Here is a 22,909-nt window from a genome sequence, read left to right as displayed (position 1 = left end):
AAGTCTCTTGAACTTTCGTGCATAACAAATTGCTCTGATAGTTGCTTTCTATGCAAGTCTCTTGAGTTTTGTGTATAACAAGTTTAAACCCCGTGAAAATGTAAGATTTCGAGAACGCAGAAACATTACATGTTTGTGTAAACAATGTCTTATGTTATGTAGATACAAATCTTATGCCTTTTGTGTGTATAGGCCAAAGCAAAACAAAATCTTAGGACATTTGCATTGGTGAATCTCTCGTCAAAATCTCTTATCAATTACAGTAATATTTAGTTATGGTGTTTCTCTTAAAAGCAGAGAGACTCATGCCAGAATCTATCATTTGAGAAATTCACCAATTCGGATGGCCTTATGGACAAACAAGTTTGCTACAAGAATATGCAAAGTTTATTCTATATTTTTGACAAAAAGATGTAAAATCGTATGAACAAACAAATAGAATAATCTTCTAAGACAAACAACATATGGACAAATGTTCTTCAGATATATTATTAGACCATGCATCAGAGATTTCCATCACACAAAAAAAAAACGAAATCCTTTCATGTGGTCTCAGATAATCTTCAGCAAATGAGCCATCAAAACTGAGAAAAAATCTCCATCTTTCGATCATGACAGAAGCCGAGAGGATAAACATTTTCACGCCATGAGATAACGAAAGCCGGTAGATATAGACACAAGGTGCTAACACAATGTATAGACAATAATAAAACAACAACAAAGAATCTTATATGTATCCACGTTCTTGTTTTCTTTCCCCACCCTAGATTTGCTTCTTTGCGTGAATCTCACACGTAAGAAACAATCAAAGGCTCTTTTGTTTCTTCTTCTATAGAACTCCTGTGGTAGTAACAGTACAAAGATAGCTGCACAATACCAAGAACCGTTCCTATTCCATTTGGTGTCTGAGTTTTCAAAAAGAAAAAAACAATAAAGATTTGTTAATACTACTCAGAGAGACAACACAAGTTTGCAACCTCACTTACTGAAGAGCACAACTTACATAAACAAAGGCGTCGCTGTTGAATAACCCGTAAAGGAGGAAGGAACCACTCAACAAAAACGTTGATAGAGATAGGTAAAACGGCATAAACTCAACGCTCTTAGTTCGAATCACTAAGTTCTGCAAGAGACCAAGCAAGTCAGAAAGCTGAACACATGAAAATACTTGGTTGACATTTGTGTGAACTTACAATGACAAACAAAGGCGAGGCAAACATGGAGACAAGAGAAGCGCAGCTCAAGAACCCAACAAAGTACCAACGTGTGAGCTTGTCAGGTATCTGTAAACTTCCAGCTACAATCAATCCAACCACAGCAAACACCACAAGAAGCAGAACAAGCATCCTCATCTGCCATGATCAAGATCTTTGATTAGAACGATATAGAAAGCGAGTTTAACTAGTAGAACTTTCGTGTGAAGAGTTAATCAAGAAACCTTATTCTTCTTGTCTGTATGCATGATGAAGAGGATAATGTAACAAAGCTGAAAAGTGGCTCCAAGGGAATTTACAGTCACAAGCATGAGGTTTCTTTGGGATATGAAAGGTGAGCCGTACCAAAGGCAGATCAAGCAGTTCAAGAGAGAGTAAATGTATGGTAAACCAGAGAATTGCTCGGTTGATTTGTTCCTCAATATTCTCCTAAACGTTGGCCTGAGAATTAAAAACACACGCACAATGGAGAAAGAAATCAGTTAAGTCCATAGATAAGAAGAAAACAATGTTTTACTACAAGGAAGGAACAAGATAAGTAAATGAAGAAGAAGAAGAACTCACATTGGTGAAATGAATAGTCCAAATGCAAATATGTTGCCTGAAACAGAACAAAGATGCAACAGTAATAAGTGATGTAACAGATGCAAAACAGTAATAACTATATCAAAGCATCAATAAGCATATTTATTTTTTCTTTTAGGAAAATGATCAGAAACAACATTTGAATCTTTTCAGTGCCAAAGAAGAAAAAGCACAGACAAAAAAATGGTTAAACATATCTCTTGATTTGGGGATTTGGGGATATACCATAGCAATAAAACCAGATCCAGTATAAATATTGATTAAACTAAAAAAAAAAGTTTCTGTCCCTAAAAGTAGCTAAAAACTTTCTTCACCCAAAAAAGGTAGCTTAAAACTTCCAAAACAAAACAGAGTGGACATAATTAAAATCAGGTTAAAGTTTTACCTGCGATTCCGGCAACATCTTTCCACCTGGAGAAAGAACCATGGAAAGCAAAAACATCCATAAGAAGCTTCTCTGTCAAAGTCCCCTTGCTTTTCTTTCAGAAGATCAAAGATTTAGCTTTTTCTTCTTTGCTCTGTTCTGCTCTTATGGAGGCAGAAGTAATAAATAAGATTAGTAGAGGGCAGAGGAGTTTCCTTAAAGAGCAAGGACCAAAAGATTGAATGCGTACGACTATATATATGCGGCCCAGATTTAGCTGTGTACTTTTCTACCATCTTGCAATACATTAAAACAAAACTAAAAAGTGACGTGAAGTTGCATAGTTAAACAAAGTACAAACATTATAAACATGTTCATATAATCTGTCAAATATTTCTACTGTAAAAATTGATATTTGGCTATTAACACCTGCTTGATCTCATTGATTACTTATGCTTCAAATATAATTTGTCCCTATTAGAAACAGAATGTTAAAAATTTGGACGGGCTAAGGGTTTCAAATCCCCAAACTATACATCATCTTACTTACTCATTTTTTTAACACAACTTATTTTTAATTACTTCTCAACTTGATTGATTACAATAATTAGATAAAATTATCTACTCTCGAAAACATAAATTACGACATTGTAAAATAAACGGGATGATTTTTCAAGAGAAGATGACAGCAGGTTAACAACATTTATGTATATGTTTATTTTGAGATTAAATTTATATAAATCTGGTTTCAGTCATTTAAAATAAAATAACTGATTTTGTGTGATTGCTAGGTAACTCGTTCGTACTGATTTTACTTTGTCATATTTTCTTTGGATATTTCATTTTCACGAATATTTAGAAATCGCTAGATTGCAACACGTGAAAACGATGTCCGAGGGGCGCTTAAAGTATACGTCTTATCGATTGAACTTGAGCTCAAAAAGTTGCTCTCCGTCGACGCTGAACCCCACTTGTTTATCTACGATCATTGCTGTCCGATCAAAATTTTCCATGCTTGGATTGTGTTTTGAGAGTTTTTTGTGTGGCTTACATTCCACAATCACATTCTCCTACACGTTAATAATTCTTAAATAATAAAATAGTAACATTTGCTGGCTCGTGTGTTGATGTGATCTACAAGTGATCCAATGCATGTGTGTCTGGCTCTGAATCACTTGATAAAGTTCCGAGAATGACAAACTCCAAGGGGATGCGTAAACAAAACTTTTGTTTTTGTTTTTAATATTTTCATGCAAAAATACAAATTTGCAATAAAGTTAGAAAGTTTGTTAACATTTGTTTTTAACGTTCAGTATTATATATTATTTTATTAACTTATACTCCCTCTGTTTTTATATGTAAGTAGTTTTAGCAAAATAAGTTTGTTTCATAATATAAGATGTTTACACAATCCAAAACAGCTTTTACATTTATTACATATGTTGTGACCAATCTAATAATCCATGCCTTTTTATTATTGGTTAAATTTATGTATTAAATGCTTTTTTTTCAAAAGTAACAATTTTCTTAATATTATCACTTTTAACTAAAACTACTTACATATAAAAACAGAGGGAGTACAAAAATATAAAAGATCTATTTTTGTGCAACGTAATGAACAATTTATAACCGGGTTCAAATGATAAAAAATTATATATATCTAGTATTCCGAGGCAACTTAAGAGCATGTTTATCCCTAGGATCCCACGTAGTTTCTTAATTACACTTTAGTGAATTTTAAATTAATAAACTGTAGATAAGGATATTAGTTAAGGATCCCATAATTTTGGAGCTACATTGGTAGTTTCTTCAATTGAGTGTCTAAAAAAAAAATTTCAAAGATAAAATTTATTCATAAAATAAAACATAATAAAGATAACATTTTAAACATACATTTTAAAATTAAAACATAAAAACATGGATTAATAAAAGAAACGAGAAAAATTTGAAAGAAATATTCGAGCTCAGTTGTTGTCTTGATAACGTCCAAATTTATTCCATAAATGTTCGACCAAATCAGCTTTGAGTTGTTGATGCATTTGTCTATCACGAATTCTTGTTCGAACACCCATCATGTTGGCGATATTTATAGGCATATCTGTAGAAAAATTGAGACCGACTTGTGAACTTCCGTTGTCTTCTGCTTGTTGGAACTCTGAAACATTAAATTGAGTATATCCATCTCGTTCGTCTTCTACTATCGTATTATGAAGTATTATACATGTCTCATAATCTTCCCAATTTTAGCTTTATCCCAAAAAAGTGTCGGGTTTTTAACAATGGCAAAACGAGCTTGCAAGACTCCAAAAGCACGTTCGACATCTTTCCGGACAGCTTCTTGATGTTGAGCAAATAAAACCACTTTCGGCCCTTGTGGGACTGGAATAGATTGAATAAAAGTTGCCCATTTCGGATAAATACCGTCGGTGAGATAGTAAGCCAAATGATAATCTCTTCCATTGACAGAGTAAGTGACTTGCGGAGCTTGAACTTTTATTATGTCATCAAAAACAGGTGAGCGATCAAGAACATTGATATCATTTAAGGTACCTGGAGGTCCGAAAAACGCATGTCATATCCATAGATCATACGAAGCAACCACCTCTAAAACAATTGTGGGCTTTCCGAACCACGTGAATATTGACCTTTCCAAGCGGTGGGACAATTCTTCCATTCCCAGTGCATACAATCGATGCTTCCTATCATCCCAGGAAATTCACGATGCTCACCAATATCAAGTAGATGTTGAAGATCAGCCGGGATTGGTCTTCTTAGGTACTCATTGCCGAATAAATATATTATTTCCTCCACAAAATGTTCCACACATACCCGATTTGTCGTTCCACCGAGTCGGAGGTATTCGTCAACAGCATCAGCCGCATTACCATAGGCTAATACACGAATGGCTGCTGTACACTTTTGAAATGGAGAGAGACTACGCCTTCCGAGAGCATCATTTTTTTGTTGAAAGTATTCAACTTCGTTGGAGAGTCGATCAACAATACACATGAACAATGACTTGTTCATTCTAAACCGTCGTCGGAATAGATTTTCAGGATATGTTGGAGTTTCACTGAAATAATCATTCCATAAACATAGATCGCCTTCTTCACGATTTCTTTCGATATGAACTCGTTTTTTTCTTCTTTTTTCGACTTCTTGATCACCATAATTAATGGCTAAATTCTCGAATGTTTGCTCAAACTGTTGATCAAAATATTGATCAACATATTGATCACAATATTGATCAAAACTTTCACCATCTCCTCCTTCAAAAGTGTTATGAGAAGAAGATGCCATATATGTGATCAAAATTTAAAATGCGTTTTGAGTGTTTTTGGTGAAGAAGAGTGTTTTGGCGAAGGAGATGATCAAGGAGAAGGTATGATGATGAGAAAGAGTGTTTTTACGAAATTGGGTGATCAAGGAGACTTCTACGGTTAGAAAAGGAGAGAAGTAAACTTGTGAGTCTTGTATACAAAACTTGTGACTTATATAGAAAAGGAGAGGGTACAGGAAGGTCACTGTCTTGTTGACTGTTCAATAGGTCAACAAAATTGGAAGGCTGAGTATATGGATTCGGAGAATCCGTATCCTATAATGCCAGAGAAGAGAGAAAGAAGAAGAAATGCCAGAGAAGAGAGAAAGAAGAAGAAGAAGAAGAAGAAGCTAAGTATATGGATTCGTAGATTGTGTTAGAAGATGATAAAAACGAGAAAAGGGGAGAAGAGGTTTAATATATGAGAAGAGAAGAAGATCGTGTTAGATATGAGTCTTGTAATGGCTTTACTCTTTGAGTTGAGTTGAGATGAGATGAGAAGACAAGTATCTAACTTATTTATTACCTAACCACACAGTCCTAACCCCAACCATTCATCACAACTATTCATCACAATTCAGAAGCATTCATCACACGCGTTTTCTCTAACCACAACCTAACAAGCATTTACTAACCTTAACAAGCATTTACCAACTTCATTACACACAGCCAACTTAACAAGCATTTGCCAACTTCATTACACACAGAGACAAAGCATTTACCAGTTTGAGATCGTGAGCGAGAGCTGACAGACACATGGATCAGACGGAGAAGCTCTCTATGTTCCTCGTTTGACACTCTCAAGACCGTTCTTTTCCTGAACAAGATACATACATAAAAATAGATTAGCCGTAAACTAACTTAAAGAGAAGAATACCCGAGATTCATTGAAGTACATGTGATTCATCGAAGTACCAACTAACTTATGATAGATATGTACGCTTCCTTCTCAATCTGAGAAAGTCCACAACTTTCGTAAACCCTAATTTCACAAGAACCAAAGATAAGAACAAGGAAGGTGTTTTATTCTAATACAGTGTTAGGGAAGGGAACTAACCGCATAGATCAAACGATTCGTAGACCATCACGAAGCTTTGATCCCAATTCTTCAGAGAGTAGCTCCGGAGATGAAGATAGAATCAAGAGAGACCGAGAGAGTCGTCTTCGTCTGTGCATGCTCTCGATCGGTCTTCTGGCGGAGAAGTCAAGAGAAGACGGAGGAGAAGCGGTGAGGAGAGCGAGAGTCATCCTCTGTGGTGGTTTCCGATCATTCTTCTGACGGGGAAGACGGAGGAGTTGCCGTGAGGACTGAGAGAGTCGTTTTCGTCTGTGCATGCTCTCGATCGGTGTTCTGACGGAGAAGTCGAGAGAAGACGGAGGAGAAGTGGTGATCAGAGAGAGAGTCGTCCTCCGTGGTGGTTCCTGATCCTTCTTCTAGCGAAGAAGACGGAGGAGACGTCGACTGGACCGCGACAGAGTCATCGTCTTTCGTCGGTTTCGATCTTCTCTTTCTCCTCTGTCGGAGACAACAAGAATGAACCGACTCTGAGAAAAGCCAAGAAAGAGAGAAAAGAAATTGAAAAAAAAAACATATAAAATGTGGTGCTGCCATGTGTTTTAAAAACCACCATAATTACCGATTTCCAAAACCCTCCATTAAAGATTGATTATCTGCTTTTTCTTTTCTCTTGATTTAATCAAATCAACATTTATCACTAAGAAACCCTTTAGGTTCTGCAATAAACATTGTCTAAGACACGAGTGACAAGTTTTAGAACGCGCTTTATGATTGAGCATGCAGTGAATAATCTGATAGAACCACATGTTTTTATCGCTTAAAACTAGGTGTAAGAACATGTAGTTCAATGGCTTCGCTTTTATCTTTACTACTCATTTTGTCTATGGTTTGAAAGTTTGTGCTTGAACATCTTGACCAAGTCTGTTAGCATACTTTCGTGACGAAGGTTGATGAATATGAAAATAGGACACTGAGTTTTTTTTTTTTGGTAAAATAGGACACTGAGTTTATGAATATTAGATCACCTGCAGGAATATGACTGAAAGCTTGTACTCAAACGCCATTCATACGTATGCTTATTTATTAAATAGGAGTAGCATTTTAATGCTCTTCTCGACCTTATCTCTTATAGCCTTTTTTGGTTATACAAGAATTTGATTCTTGACTTTAATAATCACACAGCCATGGCCCCATCGACATAAAAGTGTATAACTACGACAAAATCAATTGCATTTATGAACTTTTGACCTGACAAAAACTATACTTCAAACACGGTATCGAATATATATTTTCTAAAACTAAATATTCATATTTGAACTTAATTATTCATATTCGGTGTTTAATTTTTTTTTTGAAAAATATCATATTCATATGCCGCGTTCATCTAACTATACATCTTTTGATTTTTCAGACGTTTTTAGAACATCTATAATGTAAACTTCTATATTTTTTTTCTAAAATAGACTAGGTGTTTAGTAATTTTTTTTTAAATCTAACTTATATTTAAAAATAAATTTTATTAAATATTATAAATTTTACTATTTTCTTACTAATATTTAATATAAATTTGATATATATTAAATCAATTTGTATAAAACTAATAAAAATGATATAAAATTGTATAATTATCAAAAATTTAACCTAAACAATATTTATAAAATTTGTAGATATATAAGAAACTAATGATCTTACGAATAGATATTTAAATTTAAAAAAAACTGTAGAAATTTTTGAAAGCTTTAGTAATACAAATTGTATAATTATACAAAAATAATAATATTTCAAAATTTGAAATGTTATATATGAGTATATTTATTTTATAGATGATATATGAGATATTACCATATTTAAAAAAAGTTTACCAAAAAAATATCAATATTGAATGTAATATATGAATTATTACCATATTCTAATAAGTTTGCCAAAAATATAAATCAATATTAAATGAAACTATCCATGTCATATTTTTCTGGAAGTCATGTCATCAATTTCAGTAGTCATGTCATATTTTTGTGTGAAATTGATTGTAGAGAAGACATGTTGCAAAATCATTTCGCAAATATAGTCTAGGGGATATCTCTATAATAAATATGAAATTGCTCTAGTGTATAATTTTATAATAGAATTTCTCTGTTTTAGAAGAAAAAATAGAAAAAATTACTTTTTGCCTCTATATTTTTTTTTGTCATCGACGTATACAGACTCATTGACTCTGTAAACCAATTTGGTAACTCCGCATCTAGGTGAACGATGAAAGACGGTTGTTGTCGAACACTGCGTGCTAGACTATCCGCCCTTAAATTCTTCATTCGAGGTACATGAATGATCTCTGAGTTGTGGAAGCTTTCCTTCAGAGTTTTGATATCCTCTAGGTAACTTTCAAATGCTGGCCATTCTTTTGGTTCTGAAACCATCTTCACCAATTGAAAACAATTCGTCGCAAACGTGACCCGAAATTGCCGCAAATTCCTCATATATTCTATTGCCCATATTAACGCCTCCACCTCTGAGCGAAGAGGTGAAATACTCCCTCTAACATTTTTTGCCCCCATTAGTTCTTCAAATCCTTCCAAAGTGTTATACCAACCTTGACCTGAAAAAATTATTTTCTTTCCACAAACCATTTGTAAAGCACCAATGCCCCTGAAATTGATGGTAAGTTCTAGATCCCGACCTGGTATGCTGCCCTCTGTATCTGCAGTACATGTGCCTCTGCCCAGAATATCGACTTTGTTTCCGCTAAGTTAAACGTTTCTCTGAGATCCATGTCCAAATTACTAAAACCTTTGTTATTCCTTCTTTTTCAAATATACCATGATATTCACGCAAATTGATGATCATGCATTATCAGACGAACTTTCCAGAAGAAATAATCTATATTTGTAAAAAGATAATTAATAGGAAAAAAAGCAGAATTTGGTAGAATCTTGGAAAATAGCATTCTGCTTCTATATTTTAACGTAAAAATAACATATCTTTATATTTTCTCATATAAATAGAAAAATTCTATTATATAAGCATACATTGGAGCAATTTTATTTCTATAATGGAATTTTTCACTTTTAAGAGAAAATATATAGATAAAAATAGAGCTATCTTACTGATATCAGACATAATATAATAAAATAAAATATTAAAAAAACAATCGTTTAGAAAACGCCCACTTGTGAATAAATTCATTTTGCATGTATATTTGAACGTTGCAGACTTGCTATTTTTCTTTCGGATAAAACCGTACGTGTAAAGTGGGATTTTAATCCTTATCCAATAAATCATCAGATTATTGTCTTTTCGTAGGGGTCTTGACTAATAATTCTTTGACCAACTAAGGAATACAAAACTAATTAATACTCTCTTCGGTTCAATTATCGTTTTAGATTTGTACTTAGATTAAAAAATATTTAATTTTGTATATTTTTAAAACAATACTTATATACATCTAACAACATTTCAACGAATAGAAAAATCATATAGCATATAAAATTAATAATTTTGCATTAAAATTGTAAAATGACACTTATTTTAAAACAAAAATTATATTTTATAACAATAATTAAAATGAAACAGGAAAAGTATAAAATTATCTCATGTATCAATAACTAGTTGACTAAGCAATGTCGCTTATGAATCAAGCTATCTATATACAAAGCGTGGGACAACTAGTTAATCTTTTCTTTTAAAAATCTAAGGCTGTACGCAAATATTACGAGTACTTTAATAATTTAATTCATCAAATATATTTCTTCTTTTGTTCTTCATCAAATATATTTGCAACTGTGATGTATCATGTATGTATTCAGTGGATTTGACTTTATTTAGCAACTCATATTCTGCAGCAAACGAAGTAGTCCCATGCTTTATATCCTGCATTTTCGTTTGCAATTGTGTTAGTCTAATACTTTAACTATCATCACTTAGAAACGCAAGGCAAAACTGCAGAAGCAGAGAAACAATCAGGTCTTAGTTGTCAGCTTACGCAAAAACATTTTTAATACCATATAAATATGATTTACTGCTAACATTACGCAACTATAAGAGGAAAATATGGATCGGTACGTTAACATCAAGAATATGTATTCTTAATATATTGATTTGTAAACGTCATAGTGCTTCTTACTCGCGATTAATTTCAGCCGTAACAAGGGAAAACAAAACACATATATATATACATGTGGAAGATACTTAAATGGATACGAAAAAATGAAGAAAGCTCAACTTCATACGTAGTGTGCCATTTGGGCCACCAATAATGATCCTCAACTAATTCTCTTTTGGTACATTAAAAAGAAAATAAAAGGTCTACTTTTTTGCCCGTTTCAAATATATCTTCCTAAACATCAAACTGTTAATGTACTATGTTTCGTTGACAAAATGTGTACTCTAAGAGCATGTACAACGGTAAAAAATGTGCAATCCTTAGTCAAAATCCTTAGTGCTTTTTGATTAAAAAAATATTAAAAGAGGAAGGCAAAGTTAAGGATGATCCTTAACTAAGGATTAAAACACCGTAGTCCTTAGTGACATGGCAAGTTTAGTTTCTGGTCGTCTTCTTCTCCTCCTCCTCGGCGATTCTATTCGGTGATGATAGCGTTGGCTGGAATCACGACTTCAAATCCAACGTTTCTTCAGCTAAGGGTCTCTACCACAAGCTTACGTCATGTGATTCCACGCAATTCGATTTCATTTCCTCGTTCGTCGTACGTGAATCTCAATCGAAGAAGCCGTCTCTATGTTCGGTCCTCCCCCTCCTCTGCTCCAGGTTCGAATTGATATCACGAAAGTTCTCTTCTTTTGATTCGTTTCTCATGGAAATGATCGGAAAGTATCGATTTTTTTAATGATTACCAAAAAAGTATCGATCTTTTGTTGTTTTTTTGAATATTCAAACATGTACTGAGTTCTGCTCTAGTTTGGTTTGCGTGTTTCATGAGAATTTTAAAGAGTCTTGTTTGAGTTTCTCAGTGGCATCTGCAGTGGGGGCTGAAGCCGGCGATATCCTTGACGGAGAGTACGCTTAAGCATCTGAATAAGATGAGAGCAGAACGTGGGGAAGATTTGTGCTTGAGGATTGGTGTGAAGCAGGGAGGTTGTTCGGGGATGTCTTACACGATGGACTTTGAGAACAGAGCTAACGCAAGACCGGATGATTCCACCATTGAATATGAAGGCTTCGCTATTGGTAAGTTGCTTCCCTTGGTTTGTTTTGGAACATCCTTTTATTTTGATACAATAAGGTCTATGAGCTAATATCAGTTAGCTTATGTAGTAATGTAGAGGAGACTCGCCATGTTACATTATGTGTGTTTGAAGCATGCGTCCAAATAAAAAGTGATGTGGCTGTTCGGTAACAATCATCAGATGAAGTTCTTAGCTGTAGTTTTTGGACTGATTGTTTTGAAGGAGGAGACTTTAACTCTTTTGAATCTATTGTTGTTTGATGTTGCAGTCAAGTTTACATGGCGAATGCACAGCAACCAAAGCTGTTTGTGGGAATGATTTTGATTCTCATCTTTGCTGAAGCTACTTGTAATCCTTTGCTACAATGGTTTTTAATTGTATTGCATTGTCGTTGCTTTCATTTTCGTTGAGATGCATGTATGTGGGATAGAGGAACTTACTCTTTTTCTTAAAATTTTAACTTATTAATTCCTAAGGATTTCAAATTAGAAAACACCATTGGAGATACAATTTTGATTAGAATCCTTAACTATTCAAATTAAAAAAAAAAAATAGTTTAATAATGTTAAGGACTCCAATAGTGGTAACACCATTGGAGATGCTCTAAGTTTTGTTCTTTTGTTATGAACGTCAAATTAATCAGCGATAAATAAGGCTCGAAGGCGACGGCCTCGTTATGGTTAGGGTTGAGTATCTAAAGGCCCAATCAAGCTTTAGCTGTAACGTGATGTTTTCGCATTTGTTTTTCTTCTTTCTTTTAGATTAACATTACGCTTATATCATTTTATTTAAAATCTTCTTTAAATTTTCAACGTAACATAACAGTGATAAGATTCCTAGTCAAATTCAAAGTAAAGAGACGAGAAATTGCATGGGAAACCGGAACTCAAGCGGACATGCTGAAATTTCTGCGTTGCCTATATACTTTCGGATGGGGTAAATTAAGAAAAAAGAATTGACCGTGGCGTAAAAAATTGAACCGTAGTTAGTAATGGCAGTATAGTAATTTGTCGGTGGCTCTCCGTAACTTTCTCAAAATTAAAAAAGAAGGGGCGCACAGTGTTTTCTGAGACGCTCGTTAGATCCTTCCTCCTCCTCTTCTTCTTCACTCTTATATTTATTCCTCTCATCTCTACACATCTCGAGATCTTCTTCTTCTTCAAGCTTAGGTTGATATTGATCCGAATCGACTCGGTACGTACCCCCAACTCTCTTTCTCTATGATCTCTGAGCTAATTCGTGAATGTACGACGTCGTGCTGCTTTTATTGGTTATCGTGATCTGTGAGGACTAGTTATCATTTTGCCATTGGATCTGCTGCTCATTTGATTACTACATTCGTCATACTTGTGGATCTGGATCTAACTTTTTCCGATCTCGATTTCGCTATTAGCTGTATCGTACTAATCGCGTGGCCTTCGGCTTGCTGTTACTTTGCTTCAATTCTATCTTATTTGAATCTAATGAGTATAGATCTGCATGATCTGTTCTTTTTAGCTTAATCGATTTAATGGATCATCATGATTATGTTTGCACTCCATCTGTTCGATTAAATTACATTGTTTCTGATGTTGCAGATATTATCATAATTTTCACATCACAATGGCTACATATAAGCCCAAGAACATCCTCATCACCGGAGCCGCCGGATTCATCGCCTCCCACGTGGCCAACAGGCTAGTCCGCACCTACCCCGACTACAAAATCGTGGTCCTCGACAAGCTCGACTACTGCTCCAACCTCAAGAACCTCAACCCTTCCAAATCCTCCCCCAACTTCAAGTTCGTCAAGGGCGACATCGCCAGCGCCGACCTCGTCAACTACCTTCTCATCACCGAGAACATCGACACCATCATGCACTTCGCCGCGCAGACCCACGTCGACAACTCCTTCGGTAACAGCTTCGAGTTCACCAAGAACAATATCTACGGGACCCATGTGCTTCTCGAGGCTTGTAAAGTCACCGGGCAGATCAGGAGGTTTATTCATGTGAGTACTGATGAGGTTTATGGAGAGACTGATGAGGATGCTTCCGTGGGGAACCACGAGGCTTCTCAGTTGCTTCCGACTAATCCTTATTCCGCTACTAAGGCGGGTGCTGAGATGCTTGTGATGGCGTATGGTAGATCTTATGGGTTGCCGGTGATAACTACTCGTGGGAACAATGTTTATGGTCCTAATCAGTTTCCTGAGAAGTTGATTCCTAAGTTTATTCTGTTGGCTATGAGTGGGAAGCCGCTTCCGATCCACGGAGATGGGTCTAATGTTAGGAGTTACCTCTACTGTGAAGATGTTGCTGAGGCGTTTGAAGTTGTTTTGCACAAAGGGGAGGTTAACCATGTGTATAATATTGGGACGACGAAAGAGAGGAGAGTGATTGATGTGGCTAATGATATCTCCAAGCTCTTTGGGATTAACCCTGACTCCACCATCCAGTTTGTGGAGAACCGGCCGTTTAATGACCAGAGGTACTTCCTTGACGACCAGAAGCTGAAGAAACTGGGATGGGCGGAGCGAACCACTTGGGAGGAAGGGTTGAAGAAGACTATGGAATGGTACACTGCGAACCCTGAGTGGTGGGGAGATGTTTCTGGAGCTTTGCTGCCTCATCCAAGGATGCTGATGATGCCTGGTGATAGACTCTGTGATAGTGGCGACGAGCACAAGGATGCAGATGGTAATCAGACGTTCACGGTGGTTACTCCCCCCAAGACTGGTGGTTCTGGAGACAACAAAACCTCTTTGAAGTTCCTCATCTATGGCAAGACTGGGTGGCTCGGTGGGCTTCTAGGAAAGCTCTGTGAGAAGCAAGGGATTGCGTACGAGTATGGGAAAGGTAGGCTAGAGGACAGAGCTTCTCTTGTGGCGGATATTCGTAGAGTCAAACCTACACATGTCTTCAACGCAGCCGGTTTAACGGGCAGACCCAATGTTGACTGGTGTGAGTCTCACAAAACAGAGACCATTCGAGTCAACGTGGCTGGTACTTTGACTCTGGCAGATGTCTGCAGAGAGAATGGGCTGTTGATGATGAACTTTGCCACCGGTTGTATATTTGAGTATGACGCTGCACATCCAGAAGGTTCAGGGATTGGCTTTAAGGAAGAAGACAAACCCAACTTCACCGGTTCCTTCTACTCAAAAACAAAGGCAATGGTAATAAACTATCACATAACCAGACCACATTTGAATTGATCCTCAATCTCTGGAAACTGTGTATAAATTATCTGTTTTCATTTTAACCAGGTGGAAGAGCTTCTAAGAGAATTTGACAACGTATGCACCTTGAGAGTGCGTATGCCAATCTCATCCGACCTGAACAACCCACGAAACTTCATCACCAAGATCTCTCGTTACAACAAAGTGGTGAACATCCCAAACAGCATGACCATACTAGACGAACTCTTACCAATCTCAATCGAGATGGCGAAGAGGAACCTTAAAGGAATATGGAACTTCACCAATCCAGGAGTGGTGAGCCACAACGAGATACTAGAGATGTACAAGAGCTACATCGAGCCGGGTTTCAAATGGTCCAACTTCACTTTGGAAGAACAGGCTAAGGTCATTGTGGCACCGCGGAGCAACAACGAGATGGATGGTGCCAAGCTCAGCAAGGAGTTTCCGGAGTTGCTTTCCATCAAAGACTCGTTGATCAAATACGTCTTCGAACCCAACAAGAGAACGTAAGAGCCTCTCGTTAAGAATACACTACACACTTCCTCTTTCTCTGTTCATTGTTATATTATCCTGCAGGTGGTTTCGCTGTAATGATTCTACTATAATTTGATTTGATTTATCATGTAATTCATTTACTCCTTTTGGCACTCTACGACAAAACACATCTTTGTTTACATTAATATTATTACAGATTTATTGGAGTTTTATTTTATATTATAGATTCCTGTTCCTATTGTAATTCTTTTTTGTTTTCATGTCCAGATAAGAAAGATAGATTTAGACAGAATCAGAAGAAACAATAGTAACTGCTTTTACTAGTTTCCCATTGCTTTAAACTTGTGTTTCTTACCAGAACAATGTCTCTCATAATTTAATCTTTCTAATGCATAACAAGAAAGAGAAATTCTCTAAGAGCGTCTCCGAAAAAGAACTTTATTGTGAAGTTTTCAAAATATAAAACTTTATATTTGAAGTTTAGTGTTATTTTCCAAAAGCAAAACTTCAAACTCGACTTCAAAACTATTTGTATTTTACAATATGGACTTTATATTTGTCATAACTAATTTAAATTCATAAAAACATATAAACATATTACAAAAATATTAATTAATAAAATATTCTATAAAAGTTTAAATAAAAATAACTTAATTAATATTAAACTTCAAACAAAATACCATATTACCATAAAATGATTTTCGTAATACATGTATGATCTATTAGTGCATTTCGAAGTAAAAATGGCTCTCCTCGGTTTTACTTTGTAGATTACGAGCCAAAAGTTGTTGAAATCGGGTGATATTGATACTTGTAAATACATAAGAACGGAACAAGAAAGTAAAAGAGAAACATAAAATATTGCTAAAAGACTAATTTTTTCGATGATATAAATACTCGTGAATATATTTGATATGAACAATAAAAAATTGTACGAAAAATACATCAAAAACAACAACAACAAACATCTTCAGTTATACAAAAAATTTGGACAATATTTGAAAATTTTGAAGGTTCCGGATCAAACTTACCTGACTATTAATGTTTTTGTAATATTTAAATTTGTGTAATAGTTATGTCTTCGTGTAATTTTTTTTTAAAAAAATTGTTAAGTTTCTTTTGTATATTATTGTTGTCTAAATCTAGTTTAAAATATTTTAAATATTATTTTAAAGTTTTATTTAATTTTATGTGTAAAATTTAAAATCTGTAAACGAAAATTAATATATATATATATATGAGATATAATTTTTTTAAGAATTAAAACAATAAATAATAAAATATTTATGAATCATAAAGGTGATGTGTGATAGTTGGGACCAAAATGCAAATAAAAATATGAATCTTTAAATTTGAAGTTTTGAATAGTGAAATTTCAAATATAGAACTTCAAATTTGAAGTTTTGAAGTTCCTTTTTGGAGAGCAAAAAACTTTACATTTGAAGTTATAAAGTGTTTTTTGGAGATGCTCTAAGATGATTTTTTTAAGTTTTTGTCACAAAAATAGTTTTCAACGAAAAAAATGACCAATTTATTAAAGGATACAAATGTATTTTTACCTTTAAGGTTAACTAATCTAGACTTAAAGTTTAGAGTCGAGAGTTGGGGTTTTGGGGATAGAGCTTCAAATTAAAAAAATAAAAAATAAATATTAAAAGTTTCAAAATAAAAAGATGCTATTTTGATCGTTTTTTTAAGACTATTTTTGTGACAAAAACTTAAAAACTGACATCCTACGGAATTGATACCATAGTGCACAAAGAGAATGAAAACAAAGATTCATTTAGCAGACACAAGAACAGAAGCAGAGTATAAGATCTTAGATGAGTGTGAGAGAGAATCAAGTTTGAAGACAGCATCGGACCATTCCATCTTACCCCAAATCTCGTCTTGTTCCCTCCGCAAGGAAATCTCGGCAGACCAAAGCCAAGTCTGACAAAGAAGGGAGTTCCAGAAGATGACAATGTTTCCAGCAGAGTTGCTGCTGAGTCTGCAAATATCATAAAGCTCTTCCAAACCCTTGACTGGTTTCCAACGCAACTCATTAGGCTCACACCACAGTATTCTCCCGCAAGTACCACGACAGAACAAAAGCTTCCCTATAGCACACCAATCGTTTCTGGTTCCCGGAATAAAGTCGCAAATTGTTTTGTTGAACCTCCAAAACAAACACTCACTCGGCAATAAGTAGAAGCTTCGACGCCCCTCGTCAACAACGTAAACCTTCTTCTCCTCCTCTATCACCACACTCTGGCAGATACTGAATCGCAACTTGGGGAGATACCAGTGACCCCAAGTTTGGGTCTTTATATCGAAAACCTCTGACCAGTTTGTGGGATTAGCTTTCTCCTCTACACACCCTCCAGAAACGTATATCTTCCCCTCGACGAGGTTCGCTGATGCGGAAGCACGAGGCATCTTCATGGACGGGACGCGTGTCCACGTGTGATAGAAACAATCTAGGAACCAGACATCTCGAGTGCGGTGGCGGCCGTCTATGAGTCCACCCAAAACGTAGATCCCTCCGTCCACCGCCACGTAGGAGGACGATTCCGAGGCCTGGGAGGGGTTCCACGGGATCGGGTTCAGGCGATGGTGAGGGCTGAGGATGAACCAACGTGGTGGGCGGATCGGGTCAGGAGATATGCGCATGCATACGTAGAAACACGTCTCGGTGCAACCCTTCCGCCGTCTCAGTTCCAAGAGCTCACGGGAAGACACGAGAGAGCGGTGGATCTTTGAGGCGATTGCTAAGGCCGCCAGGTCGAATCTCGAGATCTGTGCCAGGCAGTTTACTGCCACCTCGTCTGGCAGCGACCATAACCCAGACGACGACGGAGACACTTTCATCTTCTTGGCCGGCGGTGGCGATGATTCCCGTCTTTCTTCCTCCATTGATTCACTTTGATTACAAAGAGTTTAGTTTGGTCGGGTTGCAAAAAAAGAGTTTGGTCGGATCGGAGTAAAGTTTTAATATTTATGAGAATTCCTTTCCCAATATTAATTAGGATTAACTTAAATTTTTCCTTTCTTTTTGTTTTATCGGTTTATAATTTTCCTTTCTATAATTTTATATTTATGAGAATTCTTTTTTCAATACTAATTAGGATCAGCTGATAATTTGAATTTACTTTTTTTTTTCCGACAAAGATTCCTTTATATTGATGAAGCAAGGTGATCCTCATGGAGGAAGTTTACAATATAGTTTGGTACATAAAAATGAAACAAGTAAACATTCCTTGAATTTCCTTCTTTTTGTTTTGTTTTGTTTTGTCTGTTTATAATTTCCTTTAATCGGTTTACTCCAATTTCTGACATTTCTCTATTGGTTTAGGCTTGTTAAACCGGTATTTGCTTACTACTACTAAGGGTGGGCAAAAGAACCGATAAAAACCGGTTACATTCTAGAGTATGTTCTAATGTCCACATATAGTTTGAATATACATGCATATGATAGATACTCTACAAAAAAATGTGGTTCTGGACTACGGTTACATTCATCTTCTACTCTACCGGAAGTGGGGAGCGATATACTCATATACATTCCTTGTGTACATTACACTTGTCAACGCCGTCGAGGTAAAACACAATCCTTATAGTCTTTTGGTTAGTGTCGGAGATCTTAAGGCTAAATCAGCGGCCAAGGGTCCAAAAGAAGCTTAGGTTTGGATTTGGCTAAACCGTACCAAACCGATTCTAATATTGTTTTTTTTAATTATGTCCACTTCGAATACAAAAAAAAAAAAAAAAAAATCAAATTCTACAAAACAATTTGTAAAGTACTAAAGCATAGGGGTGGACGTTCGGATTCGGATAGGGTATTTCGGATTTTCGGTATAGGGATATAGAACCCGTTCGGTACTTCTATACTTCGGGCCGGATTCGCGTATTTTTAGTTCGGGTTCGATTAATTCGGATCGGGATCAGATATTTAGATTTCGAAAGAAAAAAATCAAAATTTTCATTATTTAATCTTTTTGTATTAAAATATACATTTAACTTAATTGATTTTTTAATTTTTAATAGATTAAATGATTAATATGTTTGGAGATAAGATTTAACTCTAAAAAGACACTAATTTGGCTATTGTTTTGAAATTTTGTATACAATTTTTTTATTAATGCACGAAACAAGAAGTTTGACATGTTTTTCAATTGAGTATCAATCCATAATTATATGTATATTATCTGATCTTAAACTATGTGTAGCATCAAAATAAATATTTTGAATAAAATGTTATGTATACATATGTTCGGTTACCTTCGGATATCCATTCAGATTCGGATATTACCCGTTCGGGTTCGGATATCCAATCTCTCCTAACTCAATACCCGTTCGAGTATTTTGCTACTTCGGTTCGGATTTCGGTTCGAAGTTTTCGGGTTGGGTTCGGATGCGGTTTCGGGTATCGGTAAAGTGCCCAGGCCTGCTAGAGCAGGTGGAAATATACATGTATGTACAAAAAAAACAGTTTTCAAATGGTAGTCTCTCTTTTGTTATGATCTGAAACATCTCAATTGTGTTTGGCAAACCGATCCGGTCCTGCACCCGAATCCATCCCGGTTATATCATAAAGTAAAAAATGGTTCCGTATCAAAGAAGAAGACTTGCGTATGGTTTTGGTCAACGAAAGGACAAAGATTTGATCTTTTTAAGGAAGCCTATCAAATTAGCCAAAGTGTATTGCTTTCTAACTGGTGAATCTGTGCGTGTCCTTCAAAGCTCTGCTCGATCTTTAAGTAAAGTTCAAACCTTTTTTCCTTATGATTTCGCAGAGAATCGAATCCGTGTTCGATCGATTCGCATGAGGATTTGAATAAACATGATGTCGGTGGAGAGATCTTTCGAAGCTTGGGAAGAGGTTCAACGACAAGGGCTAGATTTAGCGGATCGGCTCGCTCAGGGCTTCACGGGTTTGATTCAGATTAACCCACCTTCCTTCCCATGGCCTCATCATCATCAAAAGTCGAAACCTTTCGATCTCGAGTTCCCGATTCAACATTTCGACGCTATTAGAGATTATAGCTTCGGTATTATTAACCAACCCATCAACGGCGTTGCGGCGGTTCTCGATGTTGGGAGTAAGATAGGTCAAGCTGGTGTTGATTTCGGTTCTGGATTGAACCTCATGGTCCAGCAGTTCTTCAGGAGGTTGCCTGTTCCGTTTATGCAAGACGATATCAAGCTTAGTGGTAAGAGTATAAGGAGCCATAGGGCTTATGTGGATACAAAAGATGATTTGGGATTAGCTGCAGAACGGTTGAAAGACTCAGGTTTTTCTAAGAAAGATGATTCTGTTACTATGTCTGAGGAGGAAGTTGCAGATTCTTACTTGAGAACAGGTGGTTTCCTTGGAAGATCAAAGGTATATTGTCTGCTTTGTTCTCTCTGTCTGCTTCTTGATCTAGTAACTGTAGATTTTCTTGGCCAATGCAGGGAAAGATTGATATGTCATCAAGTTATGATAGTAGAACAAACGGTATGGAACATTCATTGGCAGCCAGGGGAGACATATGGAGACTTGAAGCCTCGAGTTCGAGTTCTACTGCAAGTGATGGAACTTCGTCTCTCTTTCTTCTCCAGCTTGGACCGATTCTTTTCCTACGCGATTCGACTCTTCTTTTACCGTTACACTTATCAAAACAACACTTGCTCTGGTATGGATATGACAGGAAGGTATATGCTTAATTAAACTTCACACACTTCAGTAAGAGTTCCTCCCTTTTCGAGTTCTATCTAAAAACTCATTTTCGTTGCAGAAAGGTATGCATTCACTTTGCCCAGCGGTATGGTCAAAGCATAGAAGATGGCTTATGATGTCAATGCTATGTCTCAACCCTTTATCTTGCGTAAGCCTCTTTTCTCCTTAGAGGTGTGGTTTATGTTCTTACTTTTCGTAAGTTCCTGAACTTGTTTCCCTTTGGACAGTCTTTTATGGATTTGCAGTTCCCAAACGGGCAACTGACTTATGTATCCGGCGAGGGGTTGACAGTGAGTACCTTTGTGCCTTTCTGTGGAGGTCTTCTTCAAGCACAGGGTCAGTATCCAGGCGATATGAGGTTTAGTTACTCTTGTAAGGTTAGTTAAGAGATCATAAAACTCCTCATGATCGTTTTTTGGAGTTTATTCTCATTTTTTCTAAACCTCTTTGTTTGTGGAATAGAACAAACATGGAACTAGAATCACACCAATGGTGCATTTGCCTGACAAATCATTCGCGTTGGAAGTTTCTCAAGGCTTGGCATGGCGTAGATCCGGACTACTAATGAAGCCTACACTTCAACTCAGGTAAAGCTTTTTCTTTACTAAACATGTGCCCCTCTAAACCAAGAATGAATACAAGATTCATGAACCGGAACAGTGTATGTCCTACGTTTGGTGGAAGCAACCCTGGGATGAAAGCGGAAGTGATACACTCGCTGAGGGATGACTTGAACTTGATATATGGCTACGCACTCACCGCACATCCTTCGGCATTTGGCTCTGTATCTGTAAGCAAAACTTGTCTTATTTTTTTTCTTGTTATCTGATGTCATAGCCTGAACCGTTTCTGTCTCCTTCACGACCCTAACGTAGCTACTTTGTGTTGTTCTCTAATGGAAACTGCAGTTTGGTCGGTCGAAATGGAATGGCAACAACGGACGCACAGGGATAGTTGTTAGAGCTGATACTCCTCTTGCAGCAAGTATTGGCCAGCCTTCTTTCTCTGTCCAGCTTAATAACTCTTTTGAGTTCTGAATCTTCTTTTTCTTGTTTACAAATACTATGGCAAGGATTATTCCCATGTACATATGTGTGAAAAGACTGCTTTGCCACATTTCCATGTACATATGTGTGTGTGAAAGAATGTAGTTGACTGGTTAGCCACACAAGTTCGTTTCTTTAACTCCCAACAAATAAAAAATCAAGAAGATAAAAAAGCCAACAAAAATCATCACGTTTATTTAATCAACAATATAAAAATTAGAACAATATTTTGGTAGCTAAATGAATGGATCAAAATCTGCACAAACAATATATAACGATTGGATATGAATCCATTTTGTCACGTTTAGAAAAGACAGGTCAATATTGTCGGGTATTTTATCAGTCTCGATACTAATAAGAGTGGCCGCTTTGACTTGTCTTCGGGATTCAGAATGGAGAACTATATGGATTGAAGGGTCGCACGAAGGTTGCGGAATGGCCTTCGATATTCTCTACTTCAGTTGGTGCTTGATATGACTCACTAGTCCACCAAAAGAAGAATCTCGAACCTTTGCTTGATATGACTCACAAGACCAACGAGTTTGAGAAGGTGTTTGCTTGGATATGACTCACCAAGAAACAAGACAAGTAGATCTAGACATAAAATAGAAATGTAGATCTAGATCTAGATCTGGTCAAGGCACATAAATAAAGAGAAGACTAGTCAAAGTGACCGTTCAGCTTCTGTCCAGATGCATTCGAACCGGCTAAGTCCAAAGCGGTAAGGATCAACACATAGGCGGGATGATCAACAAAGGCCGCAGGACATTCTGATCGGACAAGTTGCGTTTCAACAAGGCTCAAGTCTT

General features: G+C 36.3%; 4 protein-coding genes across 5 annotated transcripts; 2 read left to right on the top strand and 2 right to left on the bottom strand.

The window, feature by feature from the left end:
• Positions 1-419: 419 nt before the first annotated feature.
• On the bottom strand, positions 420-2,399 carry LOC106381851 (bidirectional sugar transporter SWEET2). Its single transcript, XM_013821789.3, has 6 exons — positions 2,185-2,399; positions 1,779-1,815; positions 1,439-1,655; positions 1,194-1,352; positions 1,004-1,123; positions 420-905 (listed from the first exon to the last, which is right to left on the bottom strand). Exons 1-6 carry the CDS (start codon positions 2,243-2,245, stop codon positions 789-791), a joined length of 711 nt encoding a protein of 236 aa, XP_013677243.1. The 5' UTR covers positions 2,246-2,399; the 3' UTR covers positions 420-788.
• Positions 2,400-12,693: 10,294 nt separating this feature from the next.
• Positions 12,694-15,575, top strand: LOC106381850 (trifunctional UDP-glucose 4,6-dehydratase/UDP-4-keto-6-deoxy-D-glucose 3,5-epimerase/UDP-4-keto-L-rhamnose-reductase RHM3). Its single transcript, XM_013821787.3, has 3 exons — positions 12,694-12,872; positions 13,256-14,834; positions 14,925-15,575. Exons 2-3 carry the CDS (start codon positions 13,281-13,283, stop codon positions 15,366-15,368), a joined length of 1,998 nt encoding a protein of 665 aa, XP_013677241.1. The 5' UTR covers positions 12,694-12,872; positions 13,256-13,280; the 3' UTR covers positions 15,369-15,575.
• A 1,371-nt stretch (positions 15,576-16,946) lies between these two features.
• Positions 16,947-18,942, bottom strand: LOC106378473 (putative F-box/kelch-repeat protein At3g46050). Its single transcript, XM_013818593.3, has one exon. The coding sequence runs from the start codon at positions 18,246-18,248 to the stop codon at positions 17,133-17,135; it is 1,116 nt and encodes a 371-aa protein (XP_013674047.1). The 5' UTR covers positions 18,249-18,942; the 3' UTR covers positions 16,947-17,132.
• Positions 18,943-19,969: 1,027 nt separating this feature from the next.
• LOC106381849 lies at positions 19,970-22,225 on the top strand. 2 transcript variants are annotated; one of them, XM_013821786.3, is made up of 8 exons: positions 20,008-20,086; positions 20,165-20,718; positions 20,790-21,029; positions 21,113-21,202; positions 21,282-21,431; positions 21,517-21,641; positions 21,715-21,844; positions 21,963-22,225. In XM_013821786.3, exons 2-8 carry the CDS (start codon positions 20,176-20,178, stop codon positions 22,089-22,091), a joined length of 1,407 nt encoding a protein of 468 aa, XP_013677240.1. In that variant the 5' UTR covers positions 20,008-20,086; positions 20,165-20,175; the 3' UTR covers positions 22,092-22,225. The 2 variants fall into 2 exon arrangements, with proteins under 2 accessions (XP_048613000.1, XP_013677240.1); XM_048757043.1 differs by having other exon boundaries at positions 19,970-20,718.
• The last annotated feature ends 684 nt before the right edge of the window (positions 22,226-22,909 follow it).

Source organism: Brassica napus, chromosome C5 (assembly GCF_020379485.1).
Source record: "Brassica napus cultivar Da-Ae chromosome C5, Da-Ae, whole genome shotgun sequence".
Lineage (NCBI taxonomy): Eukaryota > Viridiplantae > Streptophyta > Magnoliopsida > Brassicales > Brassicaceae > Brassica > Brassica napus.
Note: the sequence above shows the minus strand (reverse complement) of the source record. Positions and strands in the feature narration are given on the sequence as shown.